General features: G+C 56.2%; 1 protein-coding gene and 9 non-coding genes across 10 annotated transcripts; 8 read left to right on the top strand and 2 right to left on the bottom strand.

The window, feature by feature from the left end:
• Nucleotides 1-1,581: 1,581 nt before the first annotated feature.
• TRNAT-AGU (transfer RNA threonine (anticodon AGU)) lies at nucleotides 1,582-1,655 on the top strand. Its single transcript has one exon. It is a non-coding gene; the product is annotated as a tRNA-Thr (tRNA).
• Nucleotides 1,656-7,214: 5,559 nt separating this feature from the next.
• Nucleotides 7,215-7,511, top strand: LOC104550551 (beta-keratin-related protein). Its single transcript, XM_010202615.2, has one exon. The coding sequence runs from the start codon at nucleotides 7,215-7,217 to the stop codon at nucleotides 7,509-7,511; it is 297 nt and encodes a 98-aa protein (XP_010200917.2).
• Nucleotides 7,512-12,628: 5,117 nt separating this feature from the next.
• TRNAP-CGG (transfer RNA proline (anticodon CGG)) lies at nucleotides 12,629-12,700 on the top strand. Its single transcript has one exon. It is a non-coding gene; the product is annotated as a tRNA-Pro (tRNA).
• A 158-nt stretch (nucleotides 12,701-12,858) lies between these two features.
• Nucleotides 12,859-12,930, top strand: TRNAA-UGC (transfer RNA alanine (anticodon UGC)). Its single transcript has one exon. It is a non-coding gene; the product is annotated as a tRNA-Ala (tRNA).
• A 484-nt stretch (nucleotides 12,931-13,414) lies between these two features.
• On the top strand, nucleotides 13,415-13,486 carry TRNAA-CGC (transfer RNA alanine (anticodon CGC)). Its single transcript has one exon. It is a non-coding gene; the product is annotated as a tRNA-Ala (tRNA).
• Nucleotides 13,487-14,395: 909 nt separating this feature from the next.
• Nucleotides 14,396-14,467, top strand: TRNAP-AGG (transfer RNA proline (anticodon AGG)). Its single transcript has one exon. It is a non-coding gene; the product is annotated as a tRNA-Pro (tRNA).
• Nucleotides 14,468-15,124: 657 nt separating this feature from the next.
• On the top strand, nucleotides 15,125-15,196 carry TRNAA-UGC (transfer RNA alanine (anticodon UGC)). Its single transcript has one exon. It is a non-coding gene; the product is annotated as a tRNA-Ala (tRNA).
• A 279-nt stretch (nucleotides 15,197-15,475) lies between these two features.
• On the bottom strand, nucleotides 15,476-15,547 carry TRNAP-UGG (transfer RNA proline (anticodon UGG)). Its single transcript has one exon. It is a non-coding gene; the product is annotated as a tRNA-Pro (tRNA).
• A 503-nt stretch (nucleotides 15,548-16,050) lies between these two features.
• TRNAP-AGG (transfer RNA proline (anticodon AGG)) lies at nucleotides 16,051-16,122 on the bottom strand. Its single transcript has one exon. It is a non-coding gene; the product is annotated as a tRNA-Pro (tRNA).
• A 1,725-nt stretch (nucleotides 16,123-17,847) lies between these two features.
• Nucleotides 17,848-17,929, top strand: TRNAS-CGA (transfer RNA serine (anticodon CGA)). Its single transcript has one exon. It is a non-coding gene; the product is annotated as a tRNA-Ser (tRNA).
• The last annotated feature ends 200 nt before the right edge of the window (nucleotides 17,930-18,129 follow it).

Here is an 18,129-nt window from a genome sequence, read left to right on the forward strand (position 1 = left end):
AGATCACAGATTCCCTGTGTCCAGCGTCTGTAGGGTTGTATCTCTCCTTCTTTCCTTCTGGTGCGATGCCTGAGCAATGCTCAGTCATTTCTCTGTGCTGGAGTTGAGCCAGGCCTGGAGAGAGTACATGGAGCTGGGTGCACACAGGTGCCACCAGCACCTGCTGCCCTGGGAGCTGCTCTTGGCCTTTCTTCCCCTCTGTCATAGTTTAGGCCTGTCGGGGACAAAAGACCACAATTAGACTCAAGTACCAAAGACCTGAGGATTGCCAAAGGGCAGGGAGAGCTTAATTGCTGCTTATGGTCCAGGACAAAACAGACCAGGCTACTCGGCTGGGGGAAGGAAACAGAAAATAATTTAATGCAACACCATCTAAAGCATAACCATAGACCCCAAAACATAACCAACATAACACAAAACAGAGTGGTACATAATGAAAAGTACAACCAGCCCTTTGAGAACACCTTCTCCCCACCCCTCCCCTCTTCCCGGGCTCAGAGCCTTGATCCCGGTTTCTTTATCTCCCCCACCACTGAACTGTCCAGGGGGGCAGGAATGGGGGTTTCAGTCAGTCTATTCCTGATGGCTTCTGCCATTTGTCTCTCCTCAGGGCAGGTGGGCTCTGCACCAGTCCTCCCTGCTCCTCCATGGGGTACCTCACACACACAGCAGCCCTGCAGGGGCTGCTCCCACATGCGTTCATCCCAAAGGCTGCAGCTCCTCTCTGCCTCTCGTGTGGGGCTGCTCTGCGGCCCGCAGGCTCCACCATGGCCTGCGCCATGGCCGCCTCCTCACACCGTCTCTCGCCTGTCTGGGCGCACTCACCCGGAGCTGCTGGTGGCTCTCAGTCCTGCCATGGCCCTCCATGGGTTGCAGGGGCACAGCTGTGTTCTCACCACGATTTGCAGAGGGGTCTGTGGTCTGGTGCTCCTCCTTCCTTCCTCCTTCTCTGACTGTGGGGTCCGTTTGGTCGCCTCCATCTTGTATCACTCTTACACCTCCTACCAGCACTAAATTCCCGTCCCTAAATACTGATGGCAGAGACGCCAGATTGGCCCAGCCAGGCCAGAGGTGGGTGTGAACCCAAGAGCTGGGGGAGAGTCGAAGAACTTTTTACTGGGTCTTCACTGCAACCCCTTCCCCCCGTTACCAAGCAAAAGCTGCTCCTGGCTAAACCATGACACCCTCGTTGTGACTCATGCATCTCTCAAAAAAATGGAGACTTCAGCGGTTCCTGAATGCTCAGAGGTTGCACTGAGATTATTTGGGTCAAACTGGGGCACTTGTAGGTGAGCTCAACCCTGGGGATCCCCAGAATCCTGGGGTGAGCAGCCAGAGAGAGCCAAGGCAGAGATATGGAGGGAGAGAGAGGCAACAAGTCTCCCCTGGGGGCCAGCACCCCAAACCCCAGCTGATGCTGGTAGGGGCCATGCTTGGCTCCCAGTGCCTGGGGTCTGGGTCAGCACTGGGGTTTTGGGGGTGGGCGTACCACAGACCTGGGGCAGAGGTGTGGAGCACAGGGAGGGGATGCTGGGGAGAGATTGCGGGGTGTGGGGGTCCCCCCATAGCAGTGAGGCTGTGGGCGCCATGGCTCAGCTGGTTAAAGCGCCTGTCTAGTAAACAGGAGATCCTGGGTTCGACTCCCAGTGGTGCCTGTGCCTGGGGGCTGTTTTTGCTCCCTGCCCCAAGTTGAGGGCCCTGCTGGGCAACTCTGCCCTGCCTTGAGCCCCTCTGCCCCTCTGACCCAGGGAGATACTTTCCTTCTACTCTCTCTCCCTAGGCAGGTGACCCAAACAATTGTGCAGACCCCAGGGGATCTGGGAAACAAAGAGGTGCAGCCAGTGCTGGCCTGACCCACACCATCTCCCCCTTTCCTTTGCAGAACTGGTGCTGGATTGTGTGGAAGAACATGCTAGACAGTGGTTGGGGTGGGTGGGGGTTGTTGTGGAGGTGATTTTTACCCAAAATCGGTAACAAATCCAGGGCACACACTTTTACAGCATCAAGAAAGCATGCCACCTTGTCCTTTGCCATTCTCTGGAGTCAGGGACAGCAGGGAATGTGGTGAAGGGCACAAGAGCTGCAAATGATGCTTGCCACATGCCCAGACTTTGCCTGCCCAGTCTGTCTCTCTGAGGACACCTTGAAGAATCAACCCTGGGTTGGCAGCCTTTGGTCATAAAAATAGGGGAAAAAAATCTCTTAAATAAATATGCTGAGCAGGTGATGAGCTGGCTGAGTGGTGAAGGTGATGAACTGCTAACCATTGCACTCTGTACGTGTGGGTTCATATCCCACCCTTGTTGGGCCACTAGGACTCTTGCTCTGCCATGTTTCACACACTTCTGCCCTCAGATGGCTGTTCCCGCTGCCCAACCTGCTCACGACAGCCCAGGACCCTGTGTGGCCCTTCCCTGCAATATGTCAGACCCCACATGCCCGTGTAGGAGCTGGGTACTGTCCCTGAGCTCTCCTGACAGCCAGCTGTCTTCTCCAGGAGGGAAAGCACCAAACCATGGGCAAGGAAAGCCAGCGACAGGCTGGCTGGGCATGATGTGGGCACAGCCTGGCCTATGCTTTTTTTCCCTTCTACTTCCTGTCAACTTATTCCTTTCTGCATCTCATACGCAAACCCTGGGCATCCTTGTTGTGTTGAAGGGAGCCAAAAGCCATCCCTGGACAAAGCTATGCCCTGCTCAGCCATCACCATGGACCGGGGGCCATGGCCAGGGGGGCTTTTTCTGAGGACAATATGTCCACTGTGTAGGCAGCTCCCTCCTGTGTCTGCAGCTGTCCTTGCATCAGGGATTCCTGGGGAGAGGAGAGGGTGAGCTGTGGCAAGATGAAGGGGAAAGAGGTAAAAAAATCCCACCAATTGGGAGGTTTGTAGCTGCTGAAGTCCTGGTGTCTTGCAGAGAGGAAAGCCTTGTGTTTCTCAGAGCACACTTGGGCCATGATGCAGCTGGGGAAACATTCTGTGCCAGGCTTGCAGGTGTCTTCCCTGCTCCCACTCCTCTTTTCTGCAGATGAGGATATGGTCAAGCAGTGCCATGGCTTGGAGGCAAGGCAAGGATGCTCAGGCTTAGCTGCCATTTTGCAAGCCCTACACTGGCTTTTCAACCTTCCTTGGGGCCGTATTTCCTTCCCCTGCCCTGGGGAGATAAACCTGGGGACCAGCTGAGACCTGATACCCTCTGTCAGATCAGCCAGACACAGGGATCAGGCTGGGGGGGAAATCCTGTCCCTGTCTTATCCCTCTGCCATGAGATTCTGAGGGCCTCTGACAGCTCTGCTGTGAGATGCCAGGGGACTTGTCCAGCTCTGCTGTGAGATGCTGCAGGGCTTGGCCAGCTCTGCTGTTCTGGGAAAAGGGGATGTCTGAGCCAGACAGCAGGGCACCCTGTAAGAGGGATGTGGGTGATTTCCTAGGGAAAAGGCATGGGTTTTGGTGCACGGGGATTACAGTCCCAGAGAAATGCTGACTTGCAATTGGAGATGATGAAATGGGACGGGCCATGACTGCAGGGTCCTCCACAGGCAGCGGTGGGTGGCACAGAGGCTGCTGCAGTGACATGGAAGCTGGGGGCTTGTGGGGCAGGAAGAGGAGACAAGCTGAGCCCCTCAGGACACCCTTTGGTCCCGTGGGGCTGCGGCTTCCCTGGCATACATCTGGTATGTGTCCAGTGACGAGCCCTCCCGCGAGGGTATGTGCCAGCCTTGGTGACACTGGGGAGCATCAGCCCACCTGGGGAACCAGCAATTATAGGGGACATGCAGTGGTATGAAACTGGATCACCAGCAGCCCCAGGGCGGCACAGGGCTGCTGGAGCCAGGCTCTGCCCGCAGCTCCCCAGGCTGCATGCAGTGGCCCTGAAGCACCCCAGTCTGTCTGGGAAGGGATGTGGGCAGCCAGGGATGGAAGGGCCACCTGGGTGGGTCTGTCTGCACCAGGATCCTGGCACCAGGGTGTCCCGTTGGCCCGCCAGCCTCTTGAAGTGGCCCTACATGTCCTGCTGCAGCCCCAGGGCAAGCCGCAGGCTGAGCACGCTGGGTGCCGGTGTTCCTCAGAGGTGGGATGCGGTGACTCTGTTGCTGCTGCAAAATGTGTCTTTGCCTTTGGCTTGCAGGAGAAGCTTTGTGGCAAGGGCAAGCTTCCACCTTCCAATCGGTCTCAGAGACACCCAGGCCCTTGGGTTGTTGGAAAGGAAACTGCAGAGTGGTGAACCTGGATTTGCCAAGTGCTGCTGGGGCTGGTGATGAGAAGGAAAACATGACAAGTTGTTGGTCCTGAGCCACGGCTGCATATCCACTGCAAAAGTTAAAACAGTGGGCTGGACGTGTTTGATCCATGACATTTTCTCGGTTTTGTGGTTCCTGCAGACAAAGTCATGTCTCAAACAGAAGGTGAAATGAATGGGGATTGGAAAAAGCAGTCCTTGCCTTTTTCCCAAGCACCTGCATTTTCAAGAAGAGCCTCTTCCCCCACAGTTTTCCTTTGGTTTAATCTCATTCACTGCACAAATCTGATTGTTTTAACCTCCTGACATGTGCCTTTTGTTTCCCCCGTCCTCTTCTCTGGGTAAAGGACTTGTTTCAGTGCACGATCCGATCACATCCAGCAGCTCTAAGTAAGTGCCCACATGCATTTATTTCAAGCATTGCTGCGCCCACGGATGTCCTGGGACATGATAGTCCAACGTGATCAGGACTTCGAGTATGTAAACTGGGTGGTGAAACTGAGATATACAGTGAGGCTGTGAATCGAAGATCCCAGCCTGGGCCTAGAGTTCAGAAGGGAAGCCCCCAGGAAGGACTCTTTTCCTTGGCGTCTCAGGAATGCACAGAGGCACTGAGAAAAAATGAAGTGGAAGATGATTAGTGAAGGGGAAGAAACACTGACTGGCAGAGGAAGGTTTCATTCTTCGGTCGTGGGCCCAAGATGCTCCTGTGGCATTATTTTGTTATTCAAAAGTGTTGCAGAAAGCAGCAAAATAAAGCTGAAAACAGAATCTTGTCTTTCCCTGCCCACCAAATTGTGGTTTGGGAGGCTGAGGTGAACCTATAGCCTCCTGCCTCACCCCAGCAGGCTGCAAGCCTGCTCCTGCCTGATGCACATCTCCTCTACTGCACCTCAGAAAAGTCACTTTCCTCTTTCCCCTTCCAAAATTATGTCAAAAGCAGACAGGTTTGACCCTGGCACCTCCAAAAGGTGTTTTTGCCCTGTCAAGCAGAGCAGGAGGAGTCCTAGGGACAACTCAGTGCTATCAGCCACGGCTCTGTGAGGCCAGGTCACCCTAGGAACTGAAATGACCCCCAAGCCCTTCGAGGCCTGGCGCTGACAGTGATGACAACACCCCCAGCTCCACGTCTGCGAGGGACACGTGTTCTGGGACCTCTGGGGTTTATTCCAGGGCAGAAGCTGTTTGTGCCTTCTGCTGGGGCAAAATGAAAAGCCACCTTCAAGCTTTCCTTGCCCCTAGAGCCTGACGGCTCACTGTCCTGTGTGGGATCATGCCACGCCAGCAGCTCCCCTCCCCAGCTTGCTGGTGATTCACATTTTAAGTGCAGGTTGGGGCTTTAGCTGTTTAGCAGCTAACAGGCTCTGGGCAGAGCGATCTGGTGTCACACTGCACCCTGTAATTAAAATTGTCTTGACAGTGTCTCTTCATCAGGAGGAAGCATGGCTGTGCATCTCTGCTAGCGTGGCCACAGAGCCTGATGGAAAGGCCTTTGCCCTATGAAATCAGCTCACTGTGCAGCCAGGCAGCTTTGGTGCGTGTTGCTTTTGGGGCTGAAAACCAGAGCCCACAAGTGCTTTGCTTTAGAAATCAGACATGCCCTCCAAGCAGAACTTATACTGAAAGCATGAAGAGTAAGAATAAAAACAAGGCAAAATCCTCTGAGTGGACCCAAAGCATTAACGATTTGCTGATGTCAGGCTGGCTCGAGCCCCGTGCCGTGTCTGTAGTCCCTGCGCAGCTGGCACAGCAGTGATGCCCTTGGCAACATCCCCCCGTGCCCTCACCCTGGAAGCCCCCCAGAGTTACCTGCAGATCCCATATCTGGTGCTCAGCCCAAGTCCCCTCTGCTCACCTCAGGTGCACCGGGAGCTGAGTCGGTTGTGCTGGGAGGAGGGTGGGGAGCGATGCGCTGGGGACAGACGCGCCTGCCCTAAATTCTGCTGAAATGCTCTCCTGCCTGGTGGTGTGAGACCTAAAATGTACTTTGGCCTTAGGAAGGAAAGTCATTAATGCCTGAAGCCCGCATCATTTCAATCTTACTCAGTATTAAATGGAAACAAAACATGACAGATGAAAGAGAGAACTGTTTAATCAGCTGGGGGAGCTTTCCAGGAGAAAACTGCCGGTTGTTGGGGACTTTCAGGCAGAAGGTATGCGCCCGCTCCCTGGGGGGCTGTGACATCCTATAAAACCTGACGTGTGCTGGGCTCCAGCACCAGCTCCCAGTTGCCACTGCCGCAGCCTCCTCTGGGTAAGTCGAGTGGCCTCATCTCCTCCCCGCTCCGCCGTTTCTCTCGCCGATGCCTTGTGTCTGGTCCTCTGCAAGAGCTCAAGGTTCGTTGCCTGCCTTCCCTCCTGCCTGCGGAGGATGCTGGGGAAGGGTTCATTTCTGCTCCACGGTTCAAGGGGCTGCGGGATGCATGGCTGGCAGGGTCCGTGACTGTGCAGCCAGGTGCACCCTGCACAGTTTTTCTCGCTGAAGGCAAAAAGAGAATAGCACATGGCTGGGTTGCTGGGGTCGATGTGTCCCTGTCTATGGACAGGCAGCAGAGGTCCTTTACATTTTGGGAAGATATAGCTTAGCTCATGTTAAATCCGTCTCATACGCACAGTGTTGATTGCAGCGGGTTGTGCCACAGCCAGCTTGCCTCAGCAGGCTGAGACAGACAGGCAGACAGGCTGTGTGTGAAGCGGGGCTGCTCTCAGGCTCTGCCTCCAGCTGCCTCCTGCTGCCCCAGACACGCAGCTCACACTGCACTCCTCATTTTCTCCTGAATGGGTTACCGGACAAGGGAAGGAGGAAGCCAGCTCCTGCCTGTTGGAAATCCTTCGCCTGGGGTTTCTAAATCATCCATACTTGCTCTCTAGCCTGCTCTCCCACACTACTTATTACGGGAGTCGCAGGGACGGACCTGCCTCTGCCTTGCCTTTACACCCTGACTCTGGCTTTCAGGTGTTCGTCCTCGCAGAGCGATGTCCTGCTACGACCTGTGCCTGCCCTCCTCCTGCGGTCCCCGGCCATTGGCCACCAGCTGCAACCAGCCCTGCTTCCGTCGCGGCGGGGACTCCACCACTGTCATCCAGCCCCCCACTGTCGTGGTCACCCTGCCTGGGCCCATCCTCAGCTCCTACTCGCAGAACACGACGGTGGGCTCCACGGCCTCGGCGGTGGTCGGGAGCTACCTACGATGCTGCGGGGTGCCCGTGTCCAGTGGCAGCCCCAGGGGGCTGGGGAAGGGGGGGCTGCTGTGCCTGGGCAGTGGGCTGTAGCGGGCTCACCAGCCGTCAACCCCTCCCGCCGATGCTGGCAGAGCGGCTGCATCGCAAAGGACAAATGAAGCACAGGACCAAGACCAGGGAAGAGGACTAAGGAACTGCCCGTGGGTTTTCCAGCTGTGGGGGGCACGCGCAGTCCCCTGAGCCATGCGGGTGTCTCATTCGAGACCATGCCTCTGTACACCTTTCTGTCACTAAGCCTTCCTTTAACTATTCCCACATAGATGTCCTGCCCTGTGGTGCTGGCTGGGAGGAAATGCTTGTAGCTGTAGTCAGAGGATGATAGTCATGCGGTGGTGGAGCAGAGGAAACCTTGTAGGGATCAGCTTGTCCCAGAGTGGGGTTTATCTGCTTCTTTACCGAGAACTGGAAATGCACTTCTCCTACTCTGAATTGATTTATTCTCCTTCTCCTTCTCATTAAAGCCATGCTACATCACAGCCTGAGTCTTGTGGTGTTCCTTGTGCCTGTGGTCTGGAGGGGTAACCTGCTCTACAAGTGACCTGTTGCTGGTGCGAGGGGAGAGGTTTCTTTTTGTTTGTCTGAAATGGGAGTTTCTGTGGCTCAGCTCCGCACTGTGCCCACACAGGCATGTGGTTTGCTTTGACCATCCTGAAGACAACTCTCAACCTGGAAACCTCTCACTGCTTAGGGAAGATTTCCCGAAGGAGCAGACCTGTTGCAGATTTCCTCGAGGAGGTGGGAACATGAAGGTTTGATCTTTCAAAATGGACTTTGCCCTGCATTTTGCAACATTTGTTTGGGGTGAGCTAAAGGAGGATGGTGTGGGGCCAGGGAAAAAAGGCAGAGGAGGGCTTCTTGTGAGATGCTACTTTGGATGGTCATCCCATACCCAACTCACACAATGTTTTATGGGTAATGATGAAGAATAAAAACTTCCTAAGATGTACTGGGGTAAAGCCAGACCTCAAGGATTAGACCTCCTCATTCTTGCCCTTTACAACTGCATGTGGCAAAAGGGGCTTTACACAAATGTGTGTGCTGGCTTCCACCAGGACAGCCTGGGTGACATGTCTGCATCTGGCTGTATCCCATCAAAAACAGCAGAAGTACATTGTCCTGTGCTGCTGCCTGGGCACACAGATACACACATGGTACAGGAACAGCATTTGCCTCAGTGAGTCCTGTGAGCAACACGAGCCCAATGTGCTTGTGTCCCTCAGCAAGCTCAATGTGATGGTTCGGGTGTTAGCATCCACCTTGGCTGCAGGTGCACCCTGTCCTGCAGTCAGTGTCCACAGAGGTACCCACTGCACCTTCAGAGAGAGGGGGCTGCTTGCAATGTGAAACATGTCACAGGGCTGTCCAGGTTTCCTCTGGACACACACAGACATTCAGGGGCCCAGTTTGCTGAGCCCTGTGACTGGCCACTGACTGATCAGAGGTGCTGTGGAGACAGGTACCCTAATGTGTGTTAGGGGTGCTGAGCATGATGGACACTCAAACCTGTAGTAATGCCATTAGGAAAGTGATATAAACAGAATAATAAGGACATGTAGAAGAAATGACAATTTCCCTATGTACAGAGGCAAGAGCAAATGCTGGATTGGCAGTCAGCAGGGAGCTTCACTCTGCTGCAGAGTGGAGAGACCGACCAAGTTTGTGCCTGGCAGCTGGCCAGTTGGAGGAGGAGAAAGGCAACCCCATCCTTGGCCCCACTTCAAGCCCAGTGATCTCCATACTGAGACTGGGACCCGGGGTTTGAGTTGAAACCATCAGAGGGTTGGACAGTAATTGTCTGTCAGGGAGGGGATGTGGGCAGCTCTGGAAAAAGATGTCAGGCTTTGAGTAACACCTCTCTTTAAGATGTTGTGTATCATCCAGTAGAACTTTTTAAGATGATGGAAAGAGGAAAAAAAAGTGCAACTCAATCCTCCATGGGTACTGTTTAAATCTTCTTTCATGCCTGAAGTGTTTTGGTAGTGTGGCAATTTGCATAGAGCTTATGAGTGTCTATAATGAGGGATTATGTTGAGCTTGTGAGCACGTTGGCCTTCAAAAGCCTCTGACCAAGCTCGACTGGTTTTATTGCTCAGGAAAGCTTCACAGAGGTGCTCCTAATTTGAAGAAAATTTATGTGGCAATTGCTTAGCAGTCAGAGCACCAGAAGACAGGTGTGGTTTCACATCCCTCTCCCAAGGACTGCTCAGATATTTTTATCCCAGGTCATGCAAAACAGTCATGAGGAAAACCATGGGATTTCTAGCAAGAGTATCATGAGAAAGCCATAGGCATCTGGGGCTCCTGCAGCTGTCTGACTGAACAGCACAGTCCAAGATGGAGCAGGGTGAAAGAATAATGACATTTTTATATCTCTTTTCACCGAATGACCCCACTGCTGAGGTTATATGGATTTTTTTTCTGAAGATTTGTTGTCTCAAAAGAGATTGAAATCCATGTAGGACCTTGATTTGACTTGAAAATCATGATGTCTCAGTGCAGACAGAGCTGGGGAAGTGAGAACGTCAGTGCCCCGCAGTGCTCCCTGTCCCAAGGGACCTGTTACCCCACCTTCTACAGGTGCCGGGTCTCCTGGCTGGAGCCGTGCTGTCTTGTCTCCCAGCTCAAAACCTGGCCTGAGTTCACCATGTATACCCCCAAGCAGGACTCTCCAGACCTGCTGATCAAGCCCTAAAATACAAGTTCCTGCAAAGGCAGTGCAGCCAAAGGACCTGGTGAAAAACAGGGAGCTACAGACCATGAGTGAGATGAAAAATAATGCTTAGCAGATGGAAGGAAGCAGATGGAGGGAACTGTCTAGGTCCTGGGCTTCAGTCCCAGCAGTGCCTATTTACAGCTTTCAGCAGCAGCATTTCTCAGAAAACCCTGGGTCATGGCCCTTTGGCCATGCCTGCATCTGTTGATGTTCATGTCTTTGTGCTCAACTCCCATCTTCCCTCACCTGCTCACATATCCCTGGAGGAAACCTACTCCCTGCTGTCACAGCATTCTCTGCCAGCAGCAGCCATTGCTTCCTGGAGACCCCTTTTCTTTTCACTTTCTTTTTTCTTTGCTTCAGTGAAGTCAATGGCACCAGCAGAAACTCCAGTGCACTCATCATAGATGGGTAACTCCAGCTCAAGAAGGCCTTGGAAGGTGATGGTGGCAGCTCCCCATTGCAGGGTCACGTTCATAGCAGTGTTGATTGCCTCTTTAGGGTGCGTGTGACCATGGAGACCCCCCAGCCTGCTCCACCTCTTGTGGAAAATGGGCTTGTGTGTCTCTGCATTTGCCTGCTTGGAGAAGCCAACAGGAACAGATAGAGAGCATTTTATACATCAGTGGGTGCTTTGCCCAACTGGGGATGGAATAGGCAGGAAGGAGAGATGAAGCCATGGTTTGAGGAAACAAGTGGAGAAGCACAGGGAGTTGTCATGGAAGGGAGAAGGTTGGTGTGAACATCAAGTGTGTGCGACCATCGGAAGCGGATGCTGCAAGCAGTGTAGGGCTGGTGATAGGGATGGAAGGACTGATTGGTGGTGGTGAGATGCTTTCTAGGTCAACAAGATCCCAGCACATCTGTCTTTGCCTTCTCTGCACATCCAGTTGGGAAGACAAAAATCCTGCTGACTCAGAGCAGTGAGATGGGATGAAGAGAAAGATCCACTGTCAGTGCCTTTGCTGGGTTGCAGGAGGTCTATCCCACCCCAGAAATCAGGCAATGAGCCGAGGGCAACACTGGGAAGGGGAGCTGGCCTTGATGGACAGCATCCCTCATCCTCCTTGCCGGGGCAAGGGCTCCTGGCGAGACCATGTGGGGACATGGGTCCTGGAGCCAGACTGGAGAGACAAAGTACCCAGAACTGGGGGGCTGCAGGCACAGCAGACTGGGGTAGCACTTGTTTGACAATAAAGATCTCCTTCCTTGCTCACAAAAGCCTTCTAAAACAATTTCCCTGCCACTGAAGCAGTGAGGACACCTGCTCCCAGGCTTTAGGAAAGGAAGGGGACATGGTTGCACAGCTGGGTAAGAGGGAAGAGAGGGCATCCCTCCCGAGGCCCCATGGACTGATCGCAGGGCAGGAGCTTGTTTTGCAAGGTGCCCTCAGTTCCACACAAGGGCCCCACATCAGGCTGGGGAGCCAGACAGGCGATGAGTCCAGCAAGAGCTTCAGTTCATCCCCAGGGCTGGAAATCCTATAAAGCAAGAAAATAACAGGCCACTCACATGTGTGAGTCATGAGGGAGGAGGCAAGCGAATCAAAAGGCACTGGCAGTTCAGCCAGCCTGTAGCCTGCTTGGCTCTGCCAGGCCCTGGAGCCCAGAGCATCACCAGACACTGCTTCTGGGTGTCCCACACTCCTCTCCTCTGAGCTGCTCCCCTAGGGGAGGGCAGCCCTCAGGAACAGACCAGGATGAGCACAGTGAAAGTGGAGCACAAATCCCAACAGTTCACAAGGTCCTGGCAGTGAAAATACTGGCAGGGGGATTAGAGATTCAAACTCAAGAATTGTTCAGTTAAACATCCCAGGGCTGTAAATTCATGTTTGCTAAGGAGGAGATCTACCTGCATGTTTCCCAAAGAGAAGAGTGATCTGGTTATTGCTGTGTAAGGTGGCTGATGTCAGCACAGGGCTGTGGGAGCTGGACAGCAGGGGGTTACAAGGTGTGGAAGTTCCAGGGGCATGCAGCCCTTGGCTTGCCCTACCTGCTCCTCCCCATGCCCCTGTCATTTCCAGGGCAGGGGAGGGGAGAGAACCAGGGCCCACTGGAGCTGCTTCTGGCTGTTCCATCCTCCTGCTTCCCCAGGTCAGGTCAAGGGGTTTGGCTGTTCCCCAAGGAGAGAAGGACTCTAAGTCCACAACCAACCTCTGCACTGCCCCAGAGCTCTGTAGCTCCCACAGCACCTGTGGGACCCCCAGCAGCAGTTCTCCCCACACTTGGAAGTTCCTGGGGGCTGAGATAAAGAACATCTGGGGGGATTTGCCATAACCCAGCACTTGCAGCTCTTGCCCCTTAGCCCAAAGTCACACCAGCACCCGTGGGACATTGTCAGCCCAGGGCCTGAGGAAAACAGGTCTCTGAGGAGTTCTCATAGCCACGTGTGGATGGGGCAGATGGGCCAGGGCCAAGAAAGGGATCTCTGCCTTGGCTCGTTGGTCTAGGGGTATGATTCTCGCTTCGGGTGCGAGAGGTCCCGGGTTCAACTCCCGGACGAGCCCTGCTTTTGGGCACGGCCTTCCCTTCTGGCACATGGGGCTGGGACTTACAACCAGGGCACAGCCTAGGGCACAGAGAGGCCATTGCCAGGGCCTGTGTGGGCACGTCCCTGTGTGCAGGATGGAGCCGCGAGAAGTGTCAGTGAGGGGCTGCTGGGGCAGGGGATGTAGCTCAGCGGGAGAGCGCTTGCTTTGCATGTAAGAGGCCCTGGGTTCAAGCCCCAGCATCTCCATCTACTTTTGCTTCCCACAGCCCCAGTGTGCCCACGGGCATGGCTGGGCTGGGGCTGAGCCCCAGCACCTGCTGTTGTGGGTGTACCGGAGGAAAACACAGCATCAGCTGCGTGTCAAACCCCTACATGTGGGGGAACAGAGGCACTAGGTGCAGTGGGGTGCAGCAGCCTTGCTCATTAGTCTAGGGGTATGATTCTTGATTAGGGTGTGAAAGGTCCCAGGTTAAACTCCTGGATGAGCCCTGCTTTTGGACAAGCCCTCTTTTAGGGACTTCATCTCCGCTGCTCTTGCTTCTTGGTGGAGGGAGGCTCAGCTTTGGCATCCCCTGGCTGTTTGCTAGCAGTACCTCATGTTGTGTAAATGGGGTTTCTCTTCCATCAGCACTGGTTTTGGGATGCTGGGATGATGGTGTCCATGGTGTCTGCACAGGGAGAGGCTGTGAGGTGTGAGGACAGTGTGCCTGGTCAGGAATAACCAAAGAGAGGGGATGTAGCTCAGTGGAAGAGCGCTTGCTTCGCATGTAAGAGGCCCTGGGTTCAATCCCCAGCATCTCCATGCTTTTCCTTTCTCATCTTTCCTCCCTGCCATTGCCTATGGTGGCTCCTTTCCCATTTATCAGCCTCTGCCCACTAGGGCTATTGGCATCTGGGTCCATTCTGCCATCCTCCTTCCCCACCTGGGGCAGGAGCCCTGCCCACAGCTCAGCCCTGTCTCTGCCCACGAGCACAGCCAGCATCTCATTCCCAGGCCACCCATGCCCCTCTGCCAGGCACTGCCCCTCCTGCCCCCTTCCACAGGACTGTGCCCATTGGGCAGTGGGTGCCTAAAAGAGGGCTTGCTTGGGACCGAATGTGGGACGGCTCAGCCCTCACTGACAATCAGTCCCCAGACCAAGGAGCCTGGGGTGCACAGCTGCCCAGGCACTCCCTGTGCCGGGCACGAAGGGCTGGGGCACAATGGCTGCCCAGGGAGCCTGCGACCCACAGGTGCAGCTTTTTTGTGGCAGGCCCTGCCACCAGCCCCTGGGGAGCAAGATGGGGCTGGGGGCATCTGGGGGATGCACCAGTGTCCCCGGAGCCTTTCCCCTTCCCAGGATAACAGGGCTTGGGGCATTGCTTGGGAAGGTCAGGATAAGTGGGGCCAGGGGAGCACAAGAGCCCTGCAATGCCCCTTCCCGGGGTGCAATGACCCCAGAGCAGGAGAGGCACAGCCCCCACCCAGGGCTTCCAGCTCTGCAGCCCTGGGGAGGTGGCAATGTGGCGTTTTGTTGGAATGCCAAGCAGATCTCTGTCATGGTGCTGTGCCTGGTGTGTGGCTCTGGGGTAGCCAATGGCGGGGGCTGAGGGCATGAGAAGGCAGAGCCTGGGGCAGCTCCAGCTGCGCCGGCCCCACTGGCCTCTGCGGTGACCGGGGCCGTGGGGCAGGCTGGGCCAGGAGCAGGGCTGAGGGCCAGCTGCACACCCCGGCTCGTTGGTCTAGGGGTATGATTCTCGCTTAGGGTGCGAGAGGTCCCGGGTTCAACTCCCGGACGAGCCCCCCTTTTGGGCAAGGGCATGGACGTGGCACATCCATGCTGGCACCAGTGCCCCCACCCGCCCTTGGCACAGCTCCAGGCAGCCCCCCAACACAGCATCTCCATCCAAAAAAACACAGCCATGCTCTGCCTCACAGATGACCCCTTCTGACCTATCCAAGGGACACAAAGTCCCAGGGCAAAGGGGGACATTGCTTTTGAGATGTACCCTGTGGGGAAGAAAGAGGGCACAGGGGGGAATGAGGGGGGCAATTTACTGCAAAGCACCAGCCCCTTCACCCCTGCAAGGGCTGGAGAAGGCTGTGAGGAGGAAATCCCTGAGGTGCTGACTGTGGGAGACGCTGCACTGGTGCCCACAGCCACCTCCAGCTGCTGTCTCACAGCCTGGGAACAGCTAAAGGGACCCTCCTGCTCCCAGAGTGTGCCCAGAGCATGCAGCATCCACTGCTGTAACCCAATGCATATGGGGCACAGATTAGGGGTGCAATGGGGCACAGCACTGCGGTGCATTGCTGTGGGGAGGTAAAACGATAGTCAGAGGCAGCTCGGGGTACTGCAGAGCAGAGTGGGTGTGTTTGTGGATTTGGACCCTGGGGCAGAGCAGGCCATGAGGTGGGCAGTAGTTCAGGGACAGGAGAAGACAACCATGGTCATTTTAAGGGGATGTAGCTCAGCGGGAGAGCGCTTGCTTTGCATGTAAGAGGCCCTGGGTTCAAGCCCCAGCATCTCCATCTCCTTTTGCCTCCCCACAGCCCTCCCTGGGGGCTGGCTGACAGTGAGTCCCCCAAACCCCAGGAAAGCCCCAGGGTGCCCGTGGGCATGGCTGGTCTGGGGCTGAGTCCCAGCAGCTGCTGCTGTGGGCGGTGGCCACAGCCCCTTCCCTGCCGGGGGAACCCTGGACCTTGAAGGCACCTCATGTCTCTTCTTCAGGGATTCCAAGTGTACCCTAGGGAGAATATGGATGCTCAGGTAAGAACTGAGTGTGAGTGGTTGGTGGCTGCCCAAAAGAAGGGCTCGTCCGGGATTTGAACCCGGGACCTCTCGCACCCAAAGCGAGAATCATACCCCTAGACCAACGAGCCAGGACGCTGTTCTCTATTGCACCCGCAAACCTGTGCCCCACACGGGGTAGGGTCAGGGCAGTGGATGCTGCATGCTCTGGGCACACTCTGGGAGCAGGAGGGTCCCTTTAGCTGTTCCCAGGCTGTGAGACAGCAGCTGGAGGTGGCTGTGGGCACCAGTGCAGCGTCTCCCACAGTCAGCACCTCAGGGATTTCCTCCTCACAGCCTTCTCCAGCCCTTGCAGGGGTGAAGGGGCTGGTGCTTTGCAGTAAATTGCCCCCCTCATTCCCCCCTGTGCCCTCTTTCTTCCCCACAGGGTACATCTCAAAAGCAATGTCCCCCTTTGCCCTGGGACTTTGTGTCCCTTGGATAGGTCAGAAGGGGTCATCTGTGAGGCAGAGCATGGCTGTGTTTTTTTGGATGGAGATGCTGTGTTGGGGGGCTGCCTGGAGCTGTGCCAAGGGCGGGTGGGGGCACTGGTGCCAGCATGGATGTGCCACGTCCATGCCCTTGCCCAAAAGGGGGGCTCGTCCGGGAGTTGAACCCGGGACCTCTCGCACCCTAAGCGAGAATCATACCCCTAGACCAACGAGCCGGGGTGTGCAGCTGGCCCTCAGCCCTGCTCCTGGCCCAGCCTGCCCCACGGCCCTGGTCACTGCAGAGGCCGGTGGGGCCGGCGCAGCTGGAGCTGCCCCAGGCTCTGCCTTCTCATGCCCTCAGCCCCCGCCATTGGCTACCCCAGAGCCACACACCAGGCACAGCACCATGACAGAGATCTGCTTGGCATTCCAACAAAACGCCACATTGCCACCTCCCCAGGGCTGCAGAGCTGGAAGCCCTGGGTGGGGGCTGTGCCTCTCCTGCTCTGGGGTCATTGCACCCCGGGAAGGGGCATTGCAGGGCTCTTGTGCTCCCCTGGCCCCACTTATCCTGACCTTCCCAAGCAATGCCCCAAGCCCTGTTATCCTGGGAAGGGGAAAGGCTCCGGGGACACTGGCGCATTCCCCAGATGCCCCCAGCCCCATCTTGCTCCCCAGGGGCTGGTGGCAGGGCCTGCCACAAAAAAGCTGTACCTGTGGGTCGCAGGCTCCCTGGGCAGCCATTGTGCCCCAGCCCTTCGTGCCCGGCACAGGGAGTGCCTGGGCAGCTGTGCACCCCAGGCTCCTTGGTCTGGGGACTGATTGTCAGTGAGGGCTGAGCCATCCCACATTCGGCCCCAAGCAAGCCCTCTTTTAGGCACCCACTGCCCAATGGGCACAGTCCTGTGGAAGGGGGCAGGAGGGGCAGTGCCTGGCAGAGGGGCATGGGTGGCCTGGGAATGAGATGCTGGCTGTGCTCGTGGGCAGAGACAGGGCTGAGCTGTGGGCAGGGCTCCTGCCCCAGGTGGGGAAGGGGCTGTGGGGCAGGGCGATGGCAGGGGGAGTCCAATTACTGACATCCCTGGGGTTAGCTATGTGTGGGGCTTCAGCTAGATAAACATGCCCATGGTGTGTCCCACAGCTGTTTCCCTGTGCCCACCCCTGCACCGCTCTGCATGGACCCAAGGGACATCCAGTGCTGCAAGCTTCTGACCACTGTGCTCGGCTGCTCCGGGCACTGAAGAAGGAAGCAGCACCTGGGATTTACTTGGAGTGTCAAGAAAGCCAGGGCAGAGGGTCTTTTTGAGGGATGTAGCTCAGTGGGAGAGTGCTTGCTTTGCATGTAAGAGGCCTTGTGTTCAGCCCCCTGCATGTCCATCTCTTTTGCCTCCCCAGAGCCTTCTCTGGGGGCTGCCTGGCTGGCAGAGACCCCAAATCCCCAGTGAAGTCCCAGAGTACCTGGGTTGGGGCCCACCCCTGGCACCCGCTGCTGCGAGGAACTGCCACAGGCCTTTCCTTCCCCTCCCTAAGCCCTGTAGTGCTCAGGGCACCTTGTGTCCCATCCCCGACAATTCAGGGGGTAGTTGTGGGGGCTGTGGGAGCAGCTGGTGGGTGTGGGGTGATGGGTGCCCAAAAGGAGCACTTACATGGAGCTGAATTGCAGGACCTCTTGCCTCCTCAGTGACAATCACTACCCAGAGCAAGGAGCAGGGTGTGCAGCTGTCCGGGTACCCCCTGTGCCAATCGGTGAGGTGGGGAGCTGGGGGAATATCGCTGCCCAGGGACCCCACTCCCCTGGGCACTGCTTTTTGGGGCTGGGCCCTGCAGAGCGATGCACTGGCGTCCCCAGAGTCTTTGTCCTTCCCAGGACCTTGAGGGAGCCAGAGTTCTGGGCTCGGTGCAGGTGTATCCCCACCCCCCATTCCGCCCCCCCTCCGCCCCCCCCCAGAGCCTGGGCCAGAGCTGTGATGGCCGAGAGGTGAAGGCGTTGGACTCGAAATCCAATGGGGTTTACCTGCGCAGGTTCGAATCCTGCTCACAGCGAGAGGTTTTACCCATCGCTGCGGGTTCTGGGGAGCAGCTGCCTCTGCTGTGGGGAGCCAGGGCCTTTCTCTGTGCCCTCACAGCCAGTAGTACTCAGGCTGTAGCCACAGCATGGTGCCAGGCCTAGCAGATGCTTTTCTTCAAGTGGCATCATCTTCTCCCTGCAATTGATTGTTACTTGTGGGTAAACAGTGCTGTAG

This window comes from Colius striatus, chromosome 9, assembly GCF_028858725.1.
Source record: "Colius striatus isolate bColStr4 chromosome 9, bColStr4.1.hap1, whole genome shotgun sequence".
Taxonomy (NCBI): Eukaryota; Metazoa; Chordata; class Aves; order Coliiformes; family Coliidae; genus Colius; species Colius striatus.

Excerpts from the sequence above, each read along its gene's own strand:
- LOC104550551 (XM_010202615.2), top strand. The coding sequence starts at position 7,215 with ATGTCCTGCTACGACCTGTGCCTGCCCTCCTCCTGCGGTCCCCGGCCA.